The sequence below is a fragment of the Gastrolobium bilobum genome, unplaced genomic scaffold, assembly GCF_033153095.1.
Source record: "Gastrolobium bilobum isolate Gb01-03AN ecotype WA unplaced genomic scaffold, APGP_CSIRO_Gbil_v1 utg4431, whole genome shotgun sequence".
NCBI lineage: Eukaryota > Viridiplantae > Streptophyta > Magnoliopsida > Fabales > Fabaceae > Gastrolobium > Gastrolobium bilobum.
In genome coordinates, this window is record NW_026899844.1 from 742,966 (window position 1) to 764,570 (window position 21,605).

Sequence of the window (21,605 nt, forward strand, 5' to 3'; positions counted from 1 at the left end):
GGTTCGAACACTGTAGGATACATATTGGATATAACTCTCTTGACATCATTTTTTCCATTTCAAGTCCAATTAGAAGATATTGTTGCATCATTTTGTTAATTTTAAAATATTAATTGATCAATATCTCTTGTATTTTTATTTTCATTTTTTTGCCAATAATTATATGCCATAATTAACATTATTTTCTTTACTATACATTTAGTTAAAAATTAAAGGTATTACCAATAAGGATGGGCATAATTGATTGAGAATTAGATTCATACCCTACAAATATGTGAGTTCAAATTTCGCTAGCCTATGTAAAGACCTTGTTGATGGGCAATCTGTAATTCCTTTTAGAAATCTTCAAAAAAGTTAAAGAACCTGCCCTAACCCTAATAGAATTCCGATATCTAACTCTACCTAAATTTTCTTTTAAAAAAAAATTAAAAGTATTAATGAAAAGGTTTCTTCAAATGAACTCAAGAAACTAGAAAGTTTCAGTAAAGCTCCATAAGAAATGAATGTTGCCTAACACTAAAAATTCAAAGTTGATGATTATGTCACAAGAAAAAATATGTGGAGAAATAAAGACAGAAAATTGTTGAGTTGTAAGAATGTCAATCAAATCCAAACATAGTTCCCTTGCAGCCACAAATGCATGTTTCTCTAAGCCGAATTTTGTCAATGCCCCATTCACACAAACATAAATTTATAGTTACTGAGTAATTAAAAAAATATATATGGTTACTATTATGTGATTCTATAGACTAGCAGTTACTTCGATATTGGGAACGGAATTATTTATTTATTTGTTATAATAGGGTCCATAAAATTTTATTTCAGTCAAAAAAGAACCAGAAGGTATGATACCAAAAGTTTAGTTTTGATGTATTGATAATAATACTTTTTCCTATTCAAAAGCCCAAATTCGAGCAGGTACATGCCCCCTAACAAGAGCAATTGAAATTGAATGCCAAAAGTTTCCTAGACATCATAAATAAGGACCCAACATAAACATCAATCAGTATGGGCGAGTATGTATATATGATGGGGCAAATGGCTATATGCTCAATTGTCGTGCCTAGCTCAAATCCTATGATCAAATTCCTGTAGTCACTAATTGGTATTTCATTCACAGCGCCTCTCCCATACGAATTCAGCACATAAACTATACAGACAAAACAAGCGAGGGGGCAACAAGCAAGAATGTGAAGCTCAAGTGCTATAGCACATTAACATGAAAATCATTAAATTCTGTCATGTATGATAGGCCGAGTGTTGTTCCAAAGCCATTGGCGAGCAGAGCCATCCAGCAATGGTGAAATCTGTGAGGCATCAAAGTAGTTAAAAAACAATCAACCTGATTCAACCATACAAGATTTTGAAATAGAAAATTGAGTGGGAGTATGCTTTAAAAGGAAAAGGGTAGAGGGTGTGGAAGTAAGGGAGCTAGCCAGATTGCACAATGCAGGACATCCTTTTGTTGTTGTTTTAGAGGGGGAAGGGATGGTTCCGTGGACTTGCCAAGGAGAGAGAGGATAGTCAGATAAACACAAGCATGCTCCGTGACTTTTAATATTCTTAAATTGCTAAGTGGCAGTGGGATCGAAATTTATATTTTAAAAAAAATATTAAGGACCATACTGGAAATTACAAAAGCATATCCAGATGAATTTCTCTCGCTTTAAACTTTAAAGCAAAGCAATGGATACAATATCATCCCAGAGAGAATGCATTTGTGTAAAAGATAGGGAAAAAGGACTAAAGGAGAACCAAAAGAAGAACAAGAAGAAAAAGAAAATCACGCAACACACTATAAGGCAAGTCAAATGTACCCAAAGGAACCAAAACAAATACCTTTTCCCAGACTAGTGAGTGGTAGTTGTTAAGCCAATCAACCTCTGCAACCGATAGCAGAGACAAATCAACCAATTTAATCTGCAAGATATGTCCAGGTTAATAACAAGTTTATGAAAGAATATATGACTCAGAATAAAACATTCTAAATTTCAGGAGAAACTGAGAAGAGTGAACGAAAATTGAAAGCAACACTTCAGGTCCTCAGGAAATATATTTCAAATATAAACAAGCATTCAGAACGGATGTGCAGCCAATTCTAATTAATGATAAATTTCCCAAAAATACTTTCGGTAATGCAGATAAAGAGAAAATAGATTAGTTCTAATTTCTGATTAGTATATTCACTATGCTTTTGTTTTATAGGATCAATATCCCATAAAAATGTCTCATAATTTATTGATAAAAAACTATTCACACTGAAATGTCAACCATCAGATAGGCCTCGAGGACCTCTTAAATAAAGGACATGAAACTAATATGTTAGTTGAGAAGCATATTCAGATCCAAATTTTATGGAGGATAAGCAATTCCACTGCCTCATGCAATTTAAACATCCTCAATTTCCTGATGTTGAACTACAACAAAGGTTTTATCTATCCCTCAAAAAATAAAATAAAATAAAATAAAAAAACCCAACAACCACAACAAAATATATATCAGGTGAGGGTGACCAACAGGCAACGGCATACCTGAATGGGTACATATGTAAGTTTTTCAAATCCTAGGTATTCAAATCCTCCAAAACGATTTGGTGTCTCAACATTTCTCACATACAGGAGATTCTGCAAGCTAAAAGAGTGTCATTACCATGCAAGCCAGATAACAAGACCGAAAAAATGTTATTTTAACAGTTAAGCACTTATGCATAGAAAAAAATGGGAAAACAGAATAATTAATACACTTGGTGATCAAGTAGGATGGTATCCTGGCATTTTCAGTTCATTAATAAATGATGCTGAGAATATTGAAATATATGAAAATCTCAAATCAAGTAATTCACGGCAAGCCTCTTAAGACCCTCATGACTCGTGGTAGGTTTTGCAATCCATGCATGAAAGTTGAAACTACCATCTATTAACCAGTGAGGAAATCTGGAATATAGCAATCAAGCTTCAACAGATCTTAAAAAAGACTTGGCCTCTCTCAGCATAAGTTCAAAATATTTTTTGAATTATTCTCACATACTTTAGCTTAGGTGTAAAGGATGAGCTTTTAAAGGAGTGAAATTAAGAAGACTAAAACAACACCTAATAAAACTAATTAATTGCTAATCCACACAATCCAACAACACTAGAGCTAGAGTTAACATTTCAAAACATGTAAGATAGCTGAAGATATTATAACCTCAATCCGAATACCAAAGGCATGGTCTTCATAATAGCCAGGCTCATTGCTAACAACCATGCCGTTCACTAGAGGGGTCAAATTTCCATAACGATAACTAATACTTTGAGGGCCTTCATGAACATTCAATGCAGCTCCAACACCATGCCCAGTCCCTAAATTGATAATGGTTAAGCAAAATGTTCAACCAATCAAAATCCATTTCGCTTAAAGTAAATAAATAAGAGTCCCCCACTTGATTTAGGAATATACCATGCCTGTAGTCAAGTCCAACCTTCCAAAGAAAGGAACGGGCAAATGCATCCAGCACAAAACCAGGGGTATTTTGTGGGAATACGGACAGATCAAGAGCTATATGGCCCTGCAATTTGATATACGGGTTAAGACAAACAATTAATTATGAACTTCAAATTGCCAGGGCTGAGAAGTTAAACATTAAAAACAAAAAAATTAAACACATACTTGAAAAATAAAAAACTATGCATTAGCATGATTGAAAAATTAACCCAGATTACTGAATTGTGAGGGACACTCTCACGAACTAAGTGCAGAAATAAACTCAGGAAAAAAAGTATTGAAGCAAAGTACCTGTAAAACTCGGGTAAAGCATTCCTTCTCTCTTGCTGTAGGCTTGCCGAAATGAACTGTTCGTGTTATGTCAGTTGTGCCATCAACATATTGGGCACCACTATCCAATAAGAATAATTTATTGGCATCCACATTACTACAACTCTCTGGTTCTGGTTTGTAGTGTATGATAGCACCATTTGGACCCGAAGCTGAACCAATGAAATGAATAGATTACAGCTCAATACAAAGAGTAGTTGAACCAAAGCCTGCCTATATATATATATATATATATGTTAGAGAAATATAAAAATCACTAATGTAAACTCAACCAACAGCTTAAACTTTTGGGTTGATTTGGTTCTTTACATGGTATCACAAACAATTGAAAAGGCCCTCACCCAATATTTTTAAGCTTCTGGGTTGAATTGGTTCTTTGTATGGTATCAGAGCTTTGGTTTCACGAGTTGAATCCTCACCGCCCCCCATTTGATTAATAAATAATTAAGTATTGTGGAGTTTGTTAACACAGGAAGGTGGGCTTGTGCATTATCCACCCTTCAAGCCCAATGGACTCTCATGTAAAGGGGCGTATTAGAGAAATATAAAAACCATTACTGTAACCTCACCCAACAGCTTAAGTTTTTGGGTTGAATTGGTTTTTTACAATATATTCACAAGAAGCACGTAAGAGAACTAAAAAAAAATACTATGGCAGACATATTGATAAACATATTTACCATGGAGGAATAATAGCTACATATTTATAGAATTACCACATTCTTTTACACAGAATCACGAATGTTGTTCCTTCACTGTCCATATTTTTACCAGGTGGAGCTTTTTTGTAATTATCCCTAAAATAATTGGCAATTAAAAGAATCTGTAGAAAACCTATAGTAGTATCTTTTCATGTTTCTTTAACCATAATTCAGTGCAAAAAATAAATAAAAAAACAATTGACAGTCTACCACAGTACCACTTATGGTGTCAAAGCTAGTATCCAAGAAACCAGCTTGTTTTGAGCGAAACTCGAGAAGTTTGTTTGAAACTTCTACTTCTGTTAATAACCTATCCTTAGTAATTTCTGTCTCTAGCCAATCCCAAAACTGAGCAAGGGCAGCAGCATCCCTGGAAACAGTAAGATAGCAGAATTATATAAATGCTGAAGCCAGCTTGCATATGTGACTCCTGATCATAAATGCAAGCTCCTTATTAAATATTTTTTAAATATCCAGCAGGGGGTCGAACAAATCAAGCAGCCTGACTGCCAAAGCTGAATGAAATCTGTTTTCTCTTTAATTTAAACAAGTCACATTTTATTAATAATAATTTAGGAATATATTAACCCACTAACATCTACATGCATAGAAAAAAGAAGACAATATAAACCCACACCCCAGAAAAATCATGAGTTGACAAATTAAAGGTAAGTGGTAATATAAGTTGACCACAAGTTCTTTCATAATTTTCCAAAACTACAGACCAATTTTCTTAATAACTGAAATAGAGAATCCAATGCAAAGCTTATCCGGGGCATTCTATGGTTTGCATATGTAAAATAACTCCAACATCATCAACATCAACAACATCAACATCACCTAGATCCCAAAATAACTCCAGTTTGATAAAAATCACCAAAATATAGAAACAAGGCATGCAAAAACATCAACGTTAATTATCACCAAGGTAAGATATGGTAACCTTAAATGACAATTTTGCATTCCTTCTAACTCCAATTCATTTTTTATGGCCTTTGCCAGAGAAACAGGGGAGGCTTTATGGACAGCAATGGGTACGTCTGAGTGCTCAATGGATCCATCAAAACCTTTGGTCCTAGTTTTGTGTTTTTTCGCATGGTTCTGATTATATCTGTGGCAGGCAGCTTTGTAGGCATTTACAATAGCAGCATTAACAGATGAAGTATCCAACCAAAGAGCAACACCTCGTGCTGCCAAACTGAAAAAGAAAATCAAGCTCAGTTCCCAAAACAGTGCTGCTTTGACAAGCAAAAAAAGTAAGCATAAATAATTGACAGAAAGAAAGCTACAATTTAGAAAGTCATCTTGGCCCATCTACTATAATATTAGACATTTCCATTAAAAGATGCGAAAATTAGGAGCGTCATAAAAAAAAAATAGATTCCCCATAATTACCTTTCAATTTCAGATATAATTGAATTGTATGGCCTGAACTCTATGCTTGCTTTCTTCAAGTGATCACTCACCTCTTCACTAACTTTTGAATCATCTATAAATAGTTTTGCTCCATCGATCTCCACAATAAAGTATGCATACACAACAGGTGAATGTGGAATATCACTTCCTCTCTTCAAAAGAAAAAGTTACAAGTTACTCTCATTGAATGAAATATTAAAAAAGAGCAGTGGAAAAAAGGAAATAAATAAGCTACTTATATTAGACCCGAACAACTTGAATAAGATCTTGAAAGAAGGTTTACAAGGATATGGGATTGTATTATACAAATAACCATCAGTACATCAATTAGGTGTTTAGATACATTACCAAGTTCAACAACCATGCAATTTCATCAAGCATGGAGATGACAATTGCAGATGAACCAGCACCAGTAAGTTCTGACCTCAAAGATGACAATTTTGATGCTACATCCAAACCAGCATACTTTAGGTCATGCACTCTAACTGGCTTATTTGAAGGCTTTGGCCTAGATTCTTTCCATATTTCATCGACAAGATTTGAATTGTACAAGTAAACGAGCTCATGGTTTTTCTTAGAGATGACCTCCTTAAGTTCTTCTGCAGCATCCGAAGTAAAAAGAAACTGCCTATGGGAGAGAAAATTGTATCAGGCACAGGAACAATAAAAAGCGCATAAAAGGAAAAGAGGGGGAAAAGGTTTATCAGTTTATGTTACTAAAAGAGTATAAACAAAGGACTTTGACGGGATGTTTAGGATTTAGATTACGAATTAGAAAATATAACCTACTACTCAATGGGTTATGAAGCTTCAGGGTAGAAAATATACACTCCGCAATAAAAATGGTGATCTGGTGCTATAAAGCTCTCACTATGCGCAGGTTCAGGTTCAGGAAACAATTAGACCCATTGTGCGGGGGTCTATAATAGACAGTCTTGTCTTGCATTTACAAGAGACTAATTAAATAAATCGAGTATGTGACCCCTAGGGGTCACCCCGCGACCTCGCCCACAGTTGTGTTAAGGTTCCCCTTCAAAATATACACTTTTTCCATAAATACAGACAATAATACTTTAGGAATTAGAGCATAACTGCATAAGAATAACAAATGTAGCGCAGCCAACCCATGAGAAGGTGCATTATTACTCACAGGATCAATTCCAACTCTACCACCTGGAGCCAAAACATCATTGAGCCATTCACCAGTAGTAGGAACTCCTGGATTTCCAGCTCGCATGAGAATCCAACTGGAGTTCAGTTGCTTCTCCGCCTACAATGAAGGACCAAAGAAATCATTAAATTGATATGCTCCCTTCCTTTGTTCATGCAATGAATGACAATTCAAAAAGAGTTTCAAAACCTGGAGAAAATATCGGCCATCTGTCCAAAGAGCAGCTTTGTCCTTAGTAACAACAGCAGTTCCAGCACTACCAGTAAAACCTGATATGTAGGCTCTCCTCGTGTAACATTCAGCAATGAACTCGCTCTAACACCATATTCATAATTATATACATATACATGAGTTCACCAACTCTGTGGGCAAAAAGTACCAAAACCAATCATATGTTAAAGCAAAGCAAAAGCAAAACAAACCTGGTGAGCATCTTGAGAAGGGATGATGTAAGCGTCAATGGCAACTCCGGGTTTGGAGAAAAGGTGTCGGAGAGCAGTGAGCTTGGGGTCAGGCTCGGAATCAGCACGGGTCTTTCTGATTTCAGAAGACGTCTTCACTTTGATGGAACTGCAATTCCGAATAGCTAAGAAATGGGGCTTCTGGAATTTGAATTTGCTAAAAATAGGGGTTGGGTGCGAAACTGAGGAAGAGAGGGGAAAGAAGAAAGTGTGGGATGAGATTGAGAAAGTGGGTGATGTCAGGAGGACTCGCCGCATTGCAGTTGCAGCTGCAGGTGATGAGTATGACAGCGAGTGCATAATGATATATTATGTATGGCACTGGTACGGGTAGGGGAAGAAGGTAACACAGACAAGAAGGGCCAAGCAACACAAATATCAGACTTTTTATATGTTATATATTTTTTATTGTTTTATGCATAATATAGACGACTTTTTTTTTAATTATTTACATTAACTTTTTTCTCTACACTTTTTTTTTTTTTCTCACATGCTCACTTTAATCAAATACTTTAAGAATTAATTTATGAAAAAAGTGTATGTCCTTTTAAATGATATAACTTGTGTCATTTTATTCTCACAGAGAGATGAGACTCACACATTTATCTTTTTTTTGTCCATTCTCTCTTTTACATGATCTATTTTTTTTTCTCATTTTAAAATGACACACATTTTTTTCTTAATTTATAGGGTGACACACACTTTTTCTCTTAATTTATAGGATTAAACGAAGGGTTCATTTTTTCTGTAGTCAACGTAGATAAATTATCTACGTTGGACACAAAATATCGTTGTTTTATGACAAAAATTAAGGTATTTATATAATTATAATTTATTTTAGAACTATAATAGTCTTTTTCATTATAATTTTTTAATCTTTCAACTCAAAACATTATTTTACGAGTAAATATAGATAACTTATCTACATTCATTATAGAAACATTAAAACTTTAAATAAATTTCAAGTTACGAGAGATACTATGTTAAAAAAAAAACAATAGTGCACATTTCGTTGGACTAGGAGAAAAAAAATGTCTTCTTCAACTTGAGAGTCATTTAACCCTAATTTGTAAATTGTTAAAGAGTAAATATTTACTTTTGTTTCATATTTGTAACTCGGATAGGCTTAATTAGGCTTAACGTGGCCCAGTGTACTTTTACTCTTGGCCGAATGGTTTAGTTAGAATTAACTCGGATATTCTAAGTGCCTGTTTGGATCCTCTTATTTTTAAGTTAGAAGCTACTTATAAGCATAAGCTAGGCCAAACAGGTTTTGGGAAAAACTCTTATAACGAAAAGCTCTCTTTTTTATAATGAAGAAAAAAGCTAAAAACTAAAAGCTCCTAGGAGGAGCTTTTTTTTAAGCTCTTATCTATTTTTCTTGAATTGTGTGCTTTTTTTTTAAATGAAGAGTGATAAAGATAGAGAGAAAGATAATTTTCTTGAAATATGTGATTTTAAGTAATTTTTAAGCTAAAACTTTTATGTAATTTCTAAACAGCTTTTAGCTTATTTTTTTAAGCTCTTTTTTTTAGCTTTAGCTTATAAGTAGCTTCTAGCTTAAAAATAAGAGGATCCAAACAGGCTCTAAGTCTATGAAACATAAACCCGTCTTCTAGAAACCCAAAGTGTAAACCTAAATTGTGAGCTTTAATCCACTATATTTTCCCACTTCCTATTGATAAGACCACAATTAATATAACTACTAGGTGAATAACTACTCGATATCCATATTTATCAACAACAACAACAACAAAAAAACTACTCGATATCCATTAATAATACTTCGGGCTAATATTGAGATAAAAGGTAGAGTTCAAATTAACTAAAGGCCTATTCATACAAAACACATACCACAGCCAAAGAGATCAGATACACTTAGTTGATGTTCCTCCCGAACAACTTCATACATTAATAAAATCTTTTAACATAATGATTTTAAATCATGCTAAATATGATGATTTAGCATGATGGTCAATATGGTTAATGGATTTCTATGGATATACTGATCACTCGATTATCCTTCATGTGGAGCTGTTAGCCATTGTGGGAGCATGGTGAGAGGGTAAAGCGTGAGTCCCCCTAAATCACTGTGAACCTGAATTTGAAGGATCACCTCCCTCCACTTCATAGTGGATATTAAGATGCTTGTGCGGAAAGATATGTTTCATCAATCACTCACATTCTCCGCGGGGCCAGCTCGTGTGCGGATTTTATGGCCAAGTTCATGCCCATAATGATATAGTCTTTAGAACTTGGATCGAGCCCACTGGGCACTGATAGAATCTTTGCTGCTTTCTGAGGCGACGCTATGGGTAGTATAACCTTTCACAAAAATTAGCGTCTTGTTTGTTTCTTCTCTCTCTTTAATTGTTGGGCATAATATTTTAGTATGTCACAGAGTAAAGGAGAGAGAAACCCGTGGTGGTAGAATTTTTTTTTTTCAGCCACGTACGTAGAAATGTTATTCTGTTATGGGACATTTAGTTGAGAAAATGGTTGGAAAATGAGTTTGGTAGAAAAATGTAAAAAAAATTATTTGGTTAGAAAAAAATTTACCGGACAAATTAGGTAAGATTTATAAAGTCTATGTTTGGTTCGAGGTAAAATATAGATGGAAAATAACTACAAATTACAAAATAACCCTTGTAGCAAACACTATTGTCTAATAGAAGAGGGTATTTTTGGCATCAACATATGTCCTCTTTCTCTCATTAGCCTAGCTAACTTCAAATTACTACATTGGAAGAGATATTTTCAGCACTATTTTTTCCCCTAATTTTTCACACAAAAGTAGATGGCTAGGCAAAACGGATGCATAGTTAAATTTTTTAAAAACTTCAACCAAACAAGGAAGTCCAAAAATGACACATTGAGATGCATGGCTAACTTCTAAAAAATCTTCAACCAAACGCTCCCTTAATTTTTATTTTTTTTCAATTTCTACTCATTAAATAGAAATAGTATTTTATTATAAGATTCATTTTTTTTTAAGTTACTTTAGATAATTTGGCTAATATTCACTTAACGACTTCGTTTTGGGTCGAAAATCATGGTGCATTTGTAATTTTAATTTATTTCAGAGTTATAATGGTCTTTATCGTTTTATTTTTTCAATCCTAAAACGACATTATTTTGGTGAATATTAAATAAAATTGTCCAAAGTAACATTAGATACTTTTTTTCTTTATTATATGGGGAAGGATATTGTAGCAACCAAGTTGTGTTACTATTATGTTACTACCAATCAATCTCACCGTTAGATCGATTATGTTGATCCAACGGTTATATTTATTTTCATCTTTGTATGATTGTGATTCCCCATATTTAAAGTGAAAGCATTAAATATGAGAAATCATAATCATACAAAGCTGGAAATAAATATAAAGTATTAAATTTGAGAAATCATGACTATACAAAGGTGAAAATAAATATAACCGTTGGATCAACATAATCGATCTAACGGTGAGATTGACTGGTAGTAACACAACTTGATTGCTACAATATCCTTTCCATTATTATATTTATAAAACTTTTTTTTGTTTTTTAAAACATTAATGTCTTTGTTTTATTAATTTAATTTTTTTATATTAATATTGATAAAAAAAAATTCATCACCATTTTCTCCTGTTTAATTATTAGGGTTATCGTATCGTGAGATTCGTGACACCACGTTCAATCTTCTTAAAAAAAATCATTTAAAATAAAGAAACAGATTTTTATCACTTTTAATAAATAAAGTGAATCCCCCCTCAGCGTTTAAGAATTATGACACCACGTTTTCAATCTTCTTAAAAAAAAAGTAAACATCCTTTTTAATCCTTCTCAATATCTATGAAGTCCTTTTTAGTCTCTGGCAATAAAAAAGGATCAAATTGGTCCCTGAAATTACAAAAAAAGGGTCATGTTAGTCCTTATGTCAACTCCCAAATATGTAGAGTGGCCCTTTTCTTGTACTTTCAGGGACCAATTTGGTCCTTTTTTATTGCCAGGGACTGAGAAGGACTTCGTAGATATTGTCAGGACTAAAAAGGGTGTTTACTCTTAAAAAAATAAAAAAAACACTGTCAGTCCTCAGAGCCTGAAACTTTAACTGCGTTTCTAGTCAGTGAAGCTTGGAGGACTGATAATGGCGATCATAACAGAAGAACCAGAGAAACAAAAATCTACACAGTCACAGATCCCACCACGCAAGACCCATAAACCCAAACCACCCCCTACCTCAACCTCAAGCACAACACAGCCACCCAATCCATTCTCTTTCTGGTTCTACTTTACTCTTTCCGTTTCTCTCCTCACCCTCGCCTTCGTCTTTGCCTCTTCACTCTCCCCACAAGATACAAAAACTTGGTTCCTTAACTTACCAAACACTCTTCGCCAACATTATTCAAAAGGCCGCGCTATTAAGGTGCAGACGCATCCTAACCAACCACCCATTGAAGTTTTCACCGTCCAAGAGGGTCCCACAGTGTCGGAAAACGTTGTCATTGTACACGCCCTGGGTCTCAGTTCATACTCTTATCGGAATCTTATTAAATCCCTAGGTTCCAAGGGAGTGCGCGTTACTGCAATTGACCTACCCGGAAATGGGTTCTCAGACAAGTCTGTGGAAGATTCCGTTGAGGGGGTTAATGGGATTTTTGGTAGGTTTTGGTATGTGTATAGTGAAATTCAAGAAAAGGGTTTTTTCTGGGCGTTTGATCAAATAGTGGAAACGGGTCAGATTCCGTATGAAGAAATTCTGGCTCGGATGTCAAAGAGGAAGGTAACTAAGCCTATCGATGTGGGTCCCCAAGAGATTGGAAGAGTGTTGGGACAAGTCATTGATGCCATGGGGCTAGCTCCTGTTCACTTGGTGTTGCATGATTCAGCGTTAGGATTGAGTGCTAATTGGATTACGGAGAAATCAGAATTGGTAAGAAGTGTAACGCTTATTGATACATCTTCTTCAACTGCAGGTGCTTTCCCTATTTGTGTTCTGAAATTCCCTGTGATTAGAGAGATTGTTTTGGGGTTTCCGTTGGTTTACGCAAAGGTGGTAAATTTGTACTGTTCCAAGAGAATTGGTGTTTCGGATGCTGATGCACAGAGGGTGTTGTTGAAGGGCAGGGATGGAAGGAGAGCGGTTGTAGCTATTGGGAAGAATTTGAATTCTAGCTTTGACATTGCAGAGTGGGGTGGTTCAGATGGATTGAAAGATATGCCAATGCAAGTGCTGTGGTCTGCTGGTTGGTCTAAAGAATGGAGCCACGAGGGAGATCGGGTTGCTCGTGCACTTCCGCAGGCGAATTTCGTTACACATTCTGGTGGCCGTTGGGCTCAGGTGAGCACAAGATTTATTGCTTCCATACTTGTGCATGATTTTATTTTATTTATTTTCATGAAGATATTGGTTAATAGGATTGAAATGAAATGCAAACTTGGTGAATTGCGCCAAAAATTTAGGAATTATGAAGCATTTATTATGTTCTTCCCAGTAAAGAGTGGTTACTGGTATTGTTCCTAAACCTTGATCAGATGTACAATAATTTCTGTACTAGATTTCGTGATGTTGTGACTATGCTATGCTACATTCATCTAAACTTTCCTGAAGACTCCAGCTTGCTATACGTAGATTGAACTTTATAGTTATTCAAGCTGCCATCAAATATCAATGTTAAGTTTTCAATGTGCCAACACACCTAGTAAAGAAGCCATGCTTGTATTTGAGCTTGCTTGTTTTGATTTTAGCATAATCAGTTTATATGGGTTTTTCCTAATCTGGGGCAAATCATGAACCATGGTCTGGCGAAATAAGAACTTTTTTCTATTACTACAACTTTTTCACATGCAAACCTTTCCTAATCTGCATAGTGTTTGCTGATTTGAAGTTTTGGAGAAATTGCTTTTCAGAGATCTGCCTGTCATATTGTTCTTTGTGAGCTTTTCCTTGGATTTGCAACTGCATCGAAAATATGGGGTACATAATGCCTACAAGTTCACTTGCTGTGTGCCTGTATTTTACAACTTACCCTCTTTCCTTCCCATGATCATGAAATCTTCCTCACCATTCACAGCTTGCCACGTGTATTGTTTTGTAACGAATTCCCCTACTCCCTTTTCTGTTTGCTGCTTACGGTTATTTTTGTCATCTGCAACCACATTTTGCTGTTTGCCCCTTTTTCCTATTTCAGAATTGGATTGGGCTCCTGCTCCTTCCTCTTTCTCTTGTCCACTTCCTCCTATTTCAGCGATGGTTGGGCTCTTGGTCCCTTTTCTGTTTTTTGTTTTTTGTTTTTTTTTTCTTTCTTTCTGCTATGCATGAACTTGGCCACATCAATACCGTCCTCCTTAAGTTTCACCTTGTCCCCAAGGTGAAAAAGAGGGAACTTCTCTTTAATGTCACTCAGATCCTCCCAGCTATTTTTGCAGTCCAGCTGACCTTCCCACTTAACCAACACCTGAACCCTGCCATTCAATAACCTGCGAGCCTCCAAAACATTAGCTGGTTTCACTTGCAATTCTAAGGTGTTAGCCAAGCACTGAGGAATATCCAGAACAGGAACATTGGGGTGCACTGCTCTCTTGAGCTGTGACACATGAAAAACTGGATGAAGTTTCAAATCCACATCATACAATAATTAAATATCATATGAGAATAACTATTCTTTTTTACATTTGCCACTAGAATTGGGCAATTGACTGATAAACTTCTCGTACTGAATATTTTCTTTCAATATTGTATATAAATACTATGGTTCTTGAGAGAAGCTAGGTACCACCATCTACAAAAATCCTTTACTAATGTATCCGGAAAAAAAAAAAATCCTTTACTAATGAAGTAATTATAGGAAAGAACTTAATTGATCATGTTCCTCTCCTGTAGTAATCTCAGATACAGAATGAGAACATAACCTTCTCTCATTGTGGAATTCTTATCTTGAATACAATCGTTTCTTATCTTGTGGAATTGAGCACAACCGTATCTTATCTTATATAAGGATCTTGGTTCCTTTGGGAAGAGAAAGGAAGAGGTTGTTCATGTAGGATATTCATGAGATGGGAAGAAATAACTCAAATAAGTTACTGAGCTAATGAACTTTGTTTTTGGCTTTGCTAAAAGATTTCAATAATTGAATGCTGATAAATCTCCCCCCACCTCCCAATCATTTTCGTATTCTTCCCACTTGTACTATTTATTTGTGTTTCTATATCACATAAATCACCATTTTACCACGTGGTGTGAATGTTCTTTTCCTTTTGCTGTCGAAACTAATCCAATTTTGTTGTGATCTCAGGAGGACGTAGCAGTTGAGATAGCTGAAAAAATTTCTCAGTTTGTCTTGTCGCTACCAAAGTCTGTCAGAAAAGTTGAGCAAGAGTCCATCCCAGACCACATACAAAAGATGTTTGATGAAGCAAAAAGTAAAGGTCATGATCATCTTCACCATCATGGACATGGTCACCAGAGTCATGATCATCTTCACCATCATGGTCATGGACATGGACATGGACATGATTACCATGGTGATGATAACATCGATGGTGCTGGTTATATGGACGCATATGGGCTTGGCCAGGGACCTTATGGTTTGTGAAAGTGATCACTATGTTGTACTGGCCATTGTTCGCACTAGCAGATACCACTCTGCTTCATATTGCTCATATATTGTATTAGTCGGGATGCTCGTACCATATAGAGTTCTTGACAGCTAAAGCCTACATTTTGTATGTTATTTATTCTAACTGTATTACTTTTTCAAAATCTCTGTAGGGTGAGAAGTTTTGGACTATGGAGCGATTATGCATGAAAAGAGGCTTGTTCTAACTTAAAAACCAATCACATCTTTGAGCTGATTGGTATCATGTACTCTCTTTTGGAGCCATTTTGTGTTTGGATTTTGAAACTATTTTTAGAAGGTGTTTGGTGAGATGAAATCTATGTACTGGAGGTATTTTAGTAACTCAGACGATCATGAAATGTTTGATATACTAATTAAAATCTCGTAGTAGAAATATGAGAATGCATTGTACTCCATATATTTTTTAAATGATTTTTCTTTGTTAAGATATTGAAATTTATTTTAGCTAAGATATATATGTTTAAATTTATACGACAGAATCGTTTAAAGATAAATAAATCGTGGGGCAGTTATGCCACTCTTGCCTTCAAATACTCCGTTCAAATGTGCTCTTATTCTCACGTTTTTTTTTTATTTATTATTTTGAGAAAATGAAATGCACCAATTGTTTATTGTTATGTGAAACATCCAGTGGCGTAGCCACATCCAAGTCAGCAGGCACCTGTTTTTTTTTATATATAATTAATTATAATTAACTAAGATAAAAATTATAATTTTGCACCACTTAAATAGAAAATCAAATACTCAATACAAAGTAACAACAAATCATCTAAATGCAAACAAATAATAAGGAACATGTATAGTATGGTGATTTTTGTGTTTTACCTTTTTTTATTTTTTATCCTGTATATTTTTTTTCCGCTTTATTCTAATCAGTTATGTTATCTATTCTTACTTCTATTATTTTAAAAAAGAAATACTTCTAAAATTACTCACAAAAATGATTAGTTGACCTATTTCAAAACATGGGCCCAATTAAACCAAATAAACACATTTAAAAGTAGGAAAAAGGGTTTGTCTTTTTAAAGGACACAAGGTTGTATCCTTTTAGTTTTGACACTATATCTTACGTGTAAAACATAGTTATAATTGTTATCAAAAAAAAAAAAAAAACATAGTTATAATATGAATTTTTTTTTTTTTCTATTTCCTCAGTCACTTCAACTGACATGGAGAGAGAAAAAAAATATTATTTTTCATGTTATAACTATGTCTTACTGGTAAGACATAGTGTTAAAAACTAAAAAGACACAATCTTTGTCCTTTAAAAGAACAAACACTTAACCCTTGAAAGTAACAATCATGTAACCAAATGAATAACAGGACTATAATTATGGAATATGAAGGTCCATTGAACTATTGTGTTTTGGGTTATTGCACACAAAAAATAGTCAAAAACTTAATTCCCAGATGTGAGAACTTTCCTTCGTGTATAAAATTATATAAGTAATTATAATTGAGCCCTAGCTAAAATTGTAAGTTGACATTAGCTAAAATTGTAACAGTGGTAACATATGAAGATATGGAGCTGCTTTCCGTGTATGACTATATAAATATTTCTTTCTTCTTAATTTCTTCTTCTTCTTTCATCTTTTTCCAATTGAGGTTTTCTTCTAACTTTTTTTTCTTATTTGCACTCACCACCCAGAACCCAGCCATTCTGCGACAAGACACGATGTTTTGTTCCTTTCGTCAAGATTTTACGGATACTTGTTCTTGGAATATGCATTGGTAATTATATTGTCCGTTGGCAAAAAAAATTGATTTATATTTTTTAACCTTATAAAAGTGAAATTATTTGTCTTTGCGGACTATAATTGTTTATCGGGTGTTTCTAACATAAGTGAAATTCACGCCCCCTTTATTTTATCAACAACTTTTTTTTTGTGTTTGTAGTTATTGATTTTATTTCTTTTGAAAAAATGAAGTGTTGTTTTACGTTTACCTTTTTTTAAAAAAATTATTTTAATGTAGAGCTACAATTGCTATTGGTAATGTAATTGAATTGTTTATTGGTGTTATTTGTATTTTATTTCACAACAAGAATGTGAATTTTGGTTATTAATTAGTGGAAACTGTTAAAGAGAAAAATCAATGAACATATATGTATATATATGGAGTATGAAAATTTCTTATACATATTCATTAACAACTTCTTCTTTTTGTGTTTTTTAAAATTTTAAAATATCTAAATACTAATTAAATGATTTATGTGGATCCAATGTCATTTAAATGATTTTAGACATTTGTAGCTGATTATTCAATGTTTCTTTTTAATTGTGACGTTTGTTGTTCCTCTATGTTAATGTTCTTCACAGGTCACGACTAGGGGTATAAATGGGTCAAGTTAAGTCAAACTTTGACTTTGATAACCTAAGCCTATGTAAAATATTTGGAACCTATACTGACTTATTAGCCTATTAAATACTTGATTTATGGTCTGCCATATTATAAAAAACTAAAAAAACCGAATATGACTTGTAAGGCTTACCAAGTTGTAAACTTAAGTTTGTAGGCCCAAATCAAATTAAAATATAAAAAATAAAAAATAAAAATAAAATATTTTATTCCCAAAGACACATGAAATCAATTTTCATTAACATCACGTGAAATTAATTAGAGGATGAAGAAGAATTGCGTCGTCATTTATTTCAAATTCAAAGTATATGAAATTGAATAACCTGTGTCCATATTAAAAACATCATTAAATATACAATAGATTCAATAATTCTATATATTTTCTTATTAATCTTCTTGATTTTTTTGTTTTGGTTAACAAAAATTAGGGTGAGCTGAGGTGTGTAAATTCCATCCCAATGTCAGGGCAAGCTTTTAGATTTAACGTGTGCTGACAGATAGGCCACTTAAAACAATATTTGAGCCCCAAGTCCCTAACCAACTTATTTCACACGGTTTACCCTTACTAATTGCGTCAATTATATTGTCGGTTTTCTCCTAAGAATAAATATCTTTTTTGATCTAATAAAAAATGTGATCTCCAATTCAGTCTTGTAAAAAAAAATTAGTCTCAAGGTTTCTAAAAAATTCAAAGTAGATTCACTTAGTTCAGATTGTAGTCCCTCACAAATTCAAAAAAGACTCAAATTAGTCTCTCAAAAGAACTAAAATGAATCCAATTTATATTTCATAAAGATCAATCCACTAATTTTTTTTTTTTGTAATAAACTAAAGTGAAAATCGTATTTTTTTTGTTAAGGATCCAAAATGATATTTACTCTTATTTATAAAAGAAAGTGTTGAAGGCCGAATGCTTAACGCTTTTACCTTTTTTATTTAATATTTATTATTTTAAATAATTAAGAAATGTAGGAATATTGTATAATACGGAGAGTTATGGCCAATAACGTGCATTCAGTTAAATTCCTGGGATTGAAAAGGACCAATATTGCCCATTTGAAGTTGAGTGCACTGTTTTACTATATTCACAGTATTTATTCCCAATGATATTCAGATTCTCTCATCCGTTAACACTGAATTAACTCCGAACTTCAGAAGTGTGTGCAAGAATTTTGTAGAACGAATATTGATATTCTTTTCTCATCTATCTCGTGCTTTTGGAATAGTCTATATATGGTTAGCAATGCTTTTAATAAGTATGCTGCTGATAGTCTCGTGAACGTGAAGTTTTGAACCTAACATTGTGTCAATGTATTCAAGCGGGCATTAATTGCAACGCATAAGGCACATTAGTAATGGTAATTTTGTATATACAGGATCATAGCCTCTGATTTTATAGGTGGGCTTAAACAGCGTGAATTAATTTCTAATAAATCCCGTAGGTCCAATTTAGGACGTTTTACTAAATGCCCATATTAACAGTAACCACGATCAAGGTTCAGTATTCGTGTTGCAACGGAGTTAATATAATAAGACGAGTTTGTACTATATATATATATATATGGGTTAGGATCATTTTACACCAGTGTAAGTTACACTCTTAATCTTGTCCGTTAATCCCACTTATATCTAAGGGCTCAATTTTTTTAGTAATGTGAGCTATTGGATACAAGTGAATCAATGGTCAAGATTGAGTGTAAGACTTCTAACTCTTACACCGGTGTAAGAATATCCTGTCCCTATATATATATATATATATATATAATACGACGAAGCAGGTAGCTAGTAGCCATTTCAAAAGCTCTGCCAGACGCACACTGCGAACACAATTGCAGTATTTGATATTGTTGAAGAAGTAAGCACGAGTGGGTCAAGGGTCAGGAACTTTGATAATTTTCATGAGATTATAAATTCGAATGTATTATCATTTTTATTAAAAAGAAAATATTGTCAAAGGAGCGTGGCGCGTGAATTATAAGTGCATGGTGAGTTAGACAGTCAAAAATCAAATAAAAAAAATAACATAGAGAAAAAAAATATTTATCCTTTTAAATAACATAATTAATGTTATTTTATTTTTATAAAGGGATGAGACTTATATCTTTATTTATTTATTTTCACTCTCTTCCCAATGATCTATTTTTTTCTTATTTAAAATGATACAACTTTAAATTATTTAAAATGACATACACTTCTTCACGATTTGGATGAAAAGTGATCATTTGGTCATGTTATTTGATCACAATCATTCATTTAAAAATCATATATATTTGTTTCTCTTATCTCATCATCAATGATTAATTGTGATCAAATAACATGATTACTTTTTTATACGAGATGATTCAAATCCGAGTGAAACATGTTGTTTCTAAGTTTTTCTTTTGCCATTTTCTGATGTTGCTGCTTATAAATCTCAATCAATGAAAACTAAAAAAAGTAATATAAAAAAAAAAGTTATATTTTTAATTGGGAATAAAAAAATTTGTGTTGTAGAAGATAAAATTTATCTTTTACACACACAAAAATGTATAGACCCTATATTTTCTTTTTCCTTTTTCTTTTTACATGTTGCCTCAGACATTATTATGTGTGTGTAAAAATAAAATTATCAATACAAGAGATGTTAATCTCTTTTTTAATAATAAATCACCGTACAATGTATTTCTAAATTTAATTGTCTACTCTAAATTTTTTTTTTACACCTACGTATATTTGGACATTTCGTAACTTATAAGGAGTCATTCAGTCCATTTCCTTTATTAGCATGTTATGTGTGTGTGTACATTTGGGTACATGAAAAGACTAACACCTAACCTATGAGAAAAAAGGACGGGTAAATAAATGCACCTTATAATATAAAACGATATAGTAAATTGGATTGGATATTAATTTCAATAACACAAATGGATACGTGAAAAAGACAACCGATATGAACAAGGACGGATACATAAATGCACTTTATAATCAAAATCGCTATATATAATTAAATTAGTTTAGATCATTTTCAATAATTAGTTTATTTTGTATTAAATATAATTTATAATAATTATTACTGATTTGGGTACGTTAATTCGTGATTTTTTTAATTTAAGACTAGGTCACGATTCACGAAGCAAACAATTCATTCTTAATTATTTTGATAGTTAATTGAATGAATTTAGTTTAATGGCTGAAACTTGAAAGGTTTATTAAAAATGAATAATTAATTAAACTAAATTTGATTGATTAACAGACGTATCGTACGAATGTTGCTTACTATTTAATAAACTTGATGACCCTACGAAATTTGCTTACCCTGACAAATGCCGATCGGAAATAATTGGAGAATGAATCCTTCATTAAAATTTGATGTGCCATTGTAACGTGAAAATTTTGTATTTATCCAAAAAATGTCAAACTGGATTTGGCTTTTGAGCACAAGTTTCGTCTCCGAAGCCAGCCTAGAAGCGAGAAATTCTTAAGCCCTACTAAACTCGAATAGCATCGATTGAGTCTAACAATGAGATAATTTTGTTCGAGTCGAAAATATCCACACGTTGAATTAATTCTTCCAAATCAAATCACATGCGTATTTCAAATCAAATCAAGTTCTATTCATTGTTTAAAACTAGGTAATGTTTATCATTTCATCTGAATAATCCTTCGCGTTACAAGGAGTTTCACAAAATTTTCGTCCCGAGAAATTTACTAATGAAGCAATCCTATATTGCAATCAGCAATTCCAAAAGATTATATTAACAACTATACTGAAAAGGAAATGATTGATGATAGAAAACAACTTTATTGTTTTATACAAGTAAAAATGATAATTTCTTGTTATCAAAAAAAAAAAAAAAATGATAATTTCTAATCAAACACGCAACATTCTTGTACGATTTTTGACGTTGAAACAACTAGAACCCAACTTTTAATATGACTCATATATAATTTCTCTTTTTGATTTCTAAAGGAAATTGTGAGTGTTGAATAAATCAAATCTCATAGACGGGAAGAGGACAAATTGCCAAATATATATAGGGTCTTTATTTTATCATGTTACATGATGTCATGCAACACTAAAAGA

General features: G+C 33.2%; 2 protein-coding genes across 2 annotated transcripts; one reads left to right on the plus strand and one right to left on the minus strand.

The window, feature by feature from the left end:
* Positions 1 to 873: 873 nt before the first annotated feature.
* On the minus strand, positions 874 to 7,906 carry LOC133293859 (aminopeptidase P2). Its single transcript, XM_061492478.1, has 13 exons — positions 7,524 to 7,906; positions 7,291 to 7,416; positions 7,081 to 7,200; positions 6,279 to 6,554; positions 5,910 to 6,082; positions 5,458 to 5,712; positions 4,733 to 4,884; positions 3,775 to 3,965; positions 3,439 to 3,547; positions 3,187 to 3,341; positions 2,532 to 2,624; positions 1,840 to 1,920; positions 874 to 1,307 (listed from the first exon to the last, which is right to left on the minus strand). Exons 1-13 carry the CDS (start codon positions 7,860 to 7,862, stop codon positions 1,230 to 1,232), a joined length of 2,148 nt encoding a protein of 715 aa, XP_061348462.1. The 5' UTR covers positions 7,863 to 7,906; the 3' UTR covers positions 874 to 1,229.
* A 3,785-nt stretch (positions 7,907 to 11,691) lies between these two features.
* On the plus strand, positions 11,692 to 15,506 carry LOC133293906 (protein AUXIN RESPONSE 4). The gene is made up of 2 exons (XM_061492528.1): positions 11,692 to 12,885; positions 14,840 to 15,506. Exons 1-2 carry the CDS (start codon positions 11,692 to 11,694, stop codon positions 15,137 to 15,139), a joined length of 1,494 nt encoding a protein of 497 aa, XP_061348512.1. The 3' UTR covers positions 15,140 to 15,506.
* The last annotated feature ends 6,099 nt before the right edge of the window (positions 15,507 to 21,605 follow it).